Source organism: Glycine soja, unplaced genomic scaffold, assembly GCF_004193775.1.
Source record: "Glycine soja cultivar W05 unplaced genomic scaffold, ASM419377v2 tig00035847_1_pilon, whole genome shotgun sequence".
Taxonomy (NCBI): domain Eukaryota; kingdom Viridiplantae; phylum Streptophyta; class Magnoliopsida; order Fabales; family Fabaceae; genus Glycine; species Glycine soja.
Genome location: NW_021144002.1, coordinates 1 through 4798, shown reverse-complemented (window position 1 = coordinate 4798; position 4798 = coordinate 1). Strand labels below are relative to the sequence as shown.

Here is a 4798-nt window from a genome sequence, read left to right as displayed (position 1 = left end):
TTGTAACCAGTTTGCATATTAGTCCTTAACTTAAATTTTAATTCAAAATAGTCCCTATCTTTACATCCGTTATGCAAATAAGTCCTTGCTGTTAAAATCTAATTTATTCCGTTAGTCAAATGTCTATTTGGCACACCTCAGTCCACGTAAGCAACCCAATGTGGCAAGTTTGAGTCCAATGTGGCAAGGACTAAATTGAAAAATCTAAAGAAACACAAATTGCTGCAGAATCATTACCCCACTCTTTCAAACACGGTATAAATAGGGTAAGCTTCCTTCATGGCATCAAAATCGGCATCCAAAATATATTATTTGAAGCAATTCATGGAGAAATAGAATTCAAAATATTAAGAACAACAATTACATACGGGTCAGGCGAAAAAGAGGAATTTGCAAGCTGTTCATCAGGAGGGCTTCCATCAAATGAGACAGCATGTGCAGCCCCGACTGAGTAGCAAGCAGAAGAAGAGGCTGAGAAATTCTTGAGCCATGATCCATGCAGCAAACTCGAATCCCGGATCCTCCTATTAGCATCAAAAGTAGAACACCCAAAACTCAAAGGACCATACAATGGTTGTAGTCTCCTTAGATTCACACTACCCCTCAAGCAACCTACAGCAGGCTTTGTGAAGTCTCGCACACTACCACGACCTGAGATTAAGCCATAAGCATAAACATCTCCCAGCATAGCATTGGAATGTGAGGCAGTAATCATTGATTTTGTGTGAAGTGTGTGACTTGAAGTGAGCGAACAAAGAGGCAAAGCTGAACTTCTGTACAAGGATGTCGGCACTCCTTGTTGCCTTGTTATTGCTTCCCGAATGCGACAGTAAATGGTTGCATTCAGCCTTGAGAGAATGCCAGGCATGATCTTATTCCCCTATGCAAAAATACCCTTAATTCAGTTTCCCGATTAAGAATAATGTGAAACCACGGGTGTGATTTGAATTAACAAAACTCATTCCTTTTTTACCCCCACCAAACCTTGCTTCAAGAGTAATGAACCGCACTCATAATCTGAAATGTTGAAATTTGAACAAATATTATTCGAAGTTTCTAACTTCATGAAAACAAACACCCCACCAGATGCAAAGAGCAAGTACTAAATAATTGATATTATCATTTGTGAGAGAAACCCCCAAAATGTTTTGACTTGGGAAATATCTTTTTATTGAGAAGCAAATGTACTGGGACTGTATCAATTTTGCATCAGTCAATAATGGATTTCATCAACCTGTTCAATACTACTTAGGCACTATCTTATATTTAAAAAAAATTGAATATGTCAAAGCCAATTAAAAAAAAATGAAGCGGTTTAAAGTTAAACAGGGCACTCAGAAAAAAGTTTAGGCATGAATTCCAATGTGGTCCCACCGTAAATTAATACCAGCAAGAAAAAGAAGATGGATTCTAATGTTCTATGGCGTACCTGTTGAAGGAGGAGTTTCCTGTTGAAAGAGCAACAACAAGAACAAAATGCGGCGGTGAATGAAACACAGGAGGCTTGTAACGTCAATGAAATTTTTTACTCAGGAGGCTTGTAATCTAGAGATGCTCAAACAAGACGATGGTCAATTAAGAAATCTGAAAGTGGTTACAACAGGATGGAACAATTTCTTGCTTCAAGATTGAGGGAAATTATGAAGGCAAACTCCTGCGACTTTTTTATGCCCAAGGTACACCAATAGGTTCTGCAAAAGGGTTTGGGTTGGGGTTTTGGTTTGCAATTCCACTGGAGGAGGGCAGAGGGGGTTTGGGTTTTTTGGGGGTTAGGGTTTTGGAGGGGAAGAGGGGAGAATGGGGGTGGAGGAGGAATGCGGAGTTGAGGGTGGTGGTGGCACCGGGAAGAAGATGAAGAGATGACATTAGGAAGGGAGAGAGGGAGAGGAGAGGGAGAAGAAGAAGATGAAGGATGACGAAGAAGAAGCACAGTGGTTGAGTGAAGGATGACGAAGAAGAAGCACAGTGAAGAAGAAGGACTATTTTGCAATACTACCAATAATAGTGCCACGTTAGTTAGCCTACGTGGCACTATAATTGCCAACAATACATCTCATTAACGACGTTAACTTCGAATGTAACGGTAAGGACTTATTTGCATAACGAATGTAAAGATAGGGACTATTTTGAATTAAAATTTAAGTTAAGGACTAATATGCAAACTGGTTACAATCTCAGGGACTAAATTGCCTATTCACTCAATATCCTATTAAGTTACATGTTGAATTCTTAGGATACCATAATCCTAAATTGATTGTTCCTAATAGATATCTCATGATTCTCTTTACTGCACTTAAATGTGATTGTTTGGGGTTGGATTGAAACCTAGCACACATGCATACACTAAACATAATATCAGGTCTACTAGCAGATAAATAAAGAAGAGATCCGATCATACCTCGATATTGTTTTATGTCTATAGACTGACCAGATTCATCTTTATCTAAGTAACAATTAGTGCTCATCGGTGTAGACATGTGTTTTGCACTATCCATCCCAAATCTTTTGATCAATTCCTTGCAGTATTTGGATGATTGATGAATATACCTTCTTGAGTTTGCTTGATTTGTAATCCCAGAAAGTACTTTAGTTCTCCCATCATTGACATTTCAAATTCACTTGCATATCAAGGGAAAAATCCTTGCACAATGAATCATTAGTGGATCCAAAAATTATATCATCAACATATATTTGAACCAACAAAATATCATTATGCTTTCTCTTTATGAACAATGTGGTATCCACTTTACCTCTGGAGAAATCTTTTTCTAGAAGAAAATTGCTTAATCGTTCATACCATGCCCTAGGGGCTTGTTTCAAACCATAAAGATCCTTTTGTAATTTATAAAACATGGTTGGTTTATCAGGAATTTCAAAACCAGGGGGTTGTTCAACATATACCTCTTCTTGAATTAAGCCATTTAGAAAGGCACTCTTAACATCCATTTGATAAAGTTAAAATTCATTATGGATGCATATGCAATAGCATTCTAATGGCTTCTAATCTTGCAACAGGAGCATATGTTTCTTCATAGTCTATTCCTTCTTCTTGATTATACCCTTTTGCTACTAACTTGGCTTTATTTCTAATAATTATACCATGTTCATCTAATTTATTTCTAAAAACCCATTTTGTTCCTATGATAGGATAATTTTCAGGTTTTCTACTAATTTCCACACATTATTTCTTTCAATTGGTTTAATTCTTCTTGCATGGCAATGATCCAATTATCATCTATTATGGCTTCTTTTATATTTTTAGGTTCAATCATGGATACAAAGCCATATTATTGCATAAATCTTTAAGAGAGTGTCTAGTTGTTACCCCTTTTGAGATATCACCAATAATGTTGTCGAGGGGATGATCTCTTGAAGTTTTCCATTCTCTTGGGAGTGCATCATGGATTTGACTTCTTCTGGAGGATCTTCATTGTTTCCTTTGTCATTTCCTTTGGAATCTTGTTCATGAATGTTCATATGTTCTAAAGAATCTGCAATGTCATCTAGCATATTCTTTCTTGACAATATAGCATTAGATTCATCAAAGGTAACATGAATGGATTCCTCTATATTCATAGTTCTCTTATTATATATTCTATATGCTTTGCTTTGTAATGAATATCCAAGAAAAATGCCTTCATCAGATTTTGCATCGAATTTTCCTAGATTATCTTTACCATATTAAGTACAAAGCACTTGCAACCAAAAACATGTAGATGAAAATATTAGGTTTCTACCATTAAATAACTCATATGGGTTTTCTTTAAAATAGGTCTTATCAAGGCCCTATTCATGATGTAACATGCAGTATTGACAGCTTCAGCCCAAAAATACTTTGGAAGAGAAGTATCATTTAATAAAGTTCTTGCAATTCTTCCAATGACCTATTTTTCCTCTCAACAACTCCATTTTGTTGAGGGTTCTTGGTGCAGAAAAATTATGTTCAATACCATGTTCATCACAAAATAATTCAAAATCTTTATTTCAAATCACCCCCATGATCACTTCTAATGGATGCAATCTTGAGATTTTTCTTGTTTGTATGACTTTAGCAAGTTTCCTAAATGCTTGGAATGAATCACTTTTATGTGTAATAAATAGTGTCCAAGTATATCTAGAGAAATCATCAACTATAACTAGAGCATAGTAATTTCCTCCAAAACTCATGGTTCTAGATGGACCAAATAGATCCATATGCATAACTGTAATGGTCGAGTGGTTGAAACAACATTTTTAGGTTTGAATGAGACTCTAGTTTGTTTGCCCTTTTGACATGCATCACATAGTTTATCTTTTTCAAATTTCAATTTAGGCAAACCAACTACTAAATCTTTTGAAATTAATTTATTTAAGTGATCCATGTTTATGTGAGCAATTCTTTTATGCCATAACCATGGATCATCATCTTTACTAAGAAACAATGATTGTTTTTGTTTATGCTTAAGTCTATCATGTAAACATTATTGACTCTATGTCCTACATGCTTTATATTAATGTCATGCTTATGTTCTTATAAGACATTTCTGAGAATCAAATGATACTAGATAGCCTTTGTCGCATAATTGACTAACACTAAGCAGGCTGTGCTTAAGGCCTTCAACAAGTAGAACATTTTCAATGGAGTTTGAAGAATTGTACCTATTTTACCCACTCCAAGAATTCTACCTTTGTTGTTGTCACCATATGTTACATGCCCGCTTTTCATTGGAGATATATGTGTAAAATTTGATGCATCTCCAGTCATATGTTTTGAGCATCCGCTATTCTATGTACCACTTCTTTCTCAAAGAAACCTGCA

At 35.7% G+C, this 4798-nt stretch overlaps 1 protein-coding gene across 1 annotated transcript; it reads right to left on the bottom strand.

Moving 5' to 3' along the window:
• Positions 1 to 240: 240 nt before the first annotated feature.
• On the bottom strand, positions 241 to 1521 carry LOC114404441. The gene is made up of 3 exons (XM_028367384.1): positions 1430 to 1521; positions 974 to 1017; positions 241 to 880 (listed from the first exon to the last, which is right to left on the bottom strand). Exon 3 carries the CDS (start codon positions 866 to 868, stop codon positions 323 to 325), a length of 546 nt encoding a protein of 181 aa, XP_028223185.1. The 5' UTR covers positions 869 to 880; positions 974 to 1017; positions 1430 to 1521; the 3' UTR covers positions 241 to 322.
• Between the last annotated feature and the right edge of the window lie 3277 nt (positions 1522 to 4798).

What these genes read in the sequence shown, in the direction of transcription:
- LOC114404441 (XM_028367384.1), bottom strand. Translation starts at nt 868, where the DNA reads ATGCCTGGCATTCTCTCAAGGCTGAATGCAACCATTTACTGTCGCATT.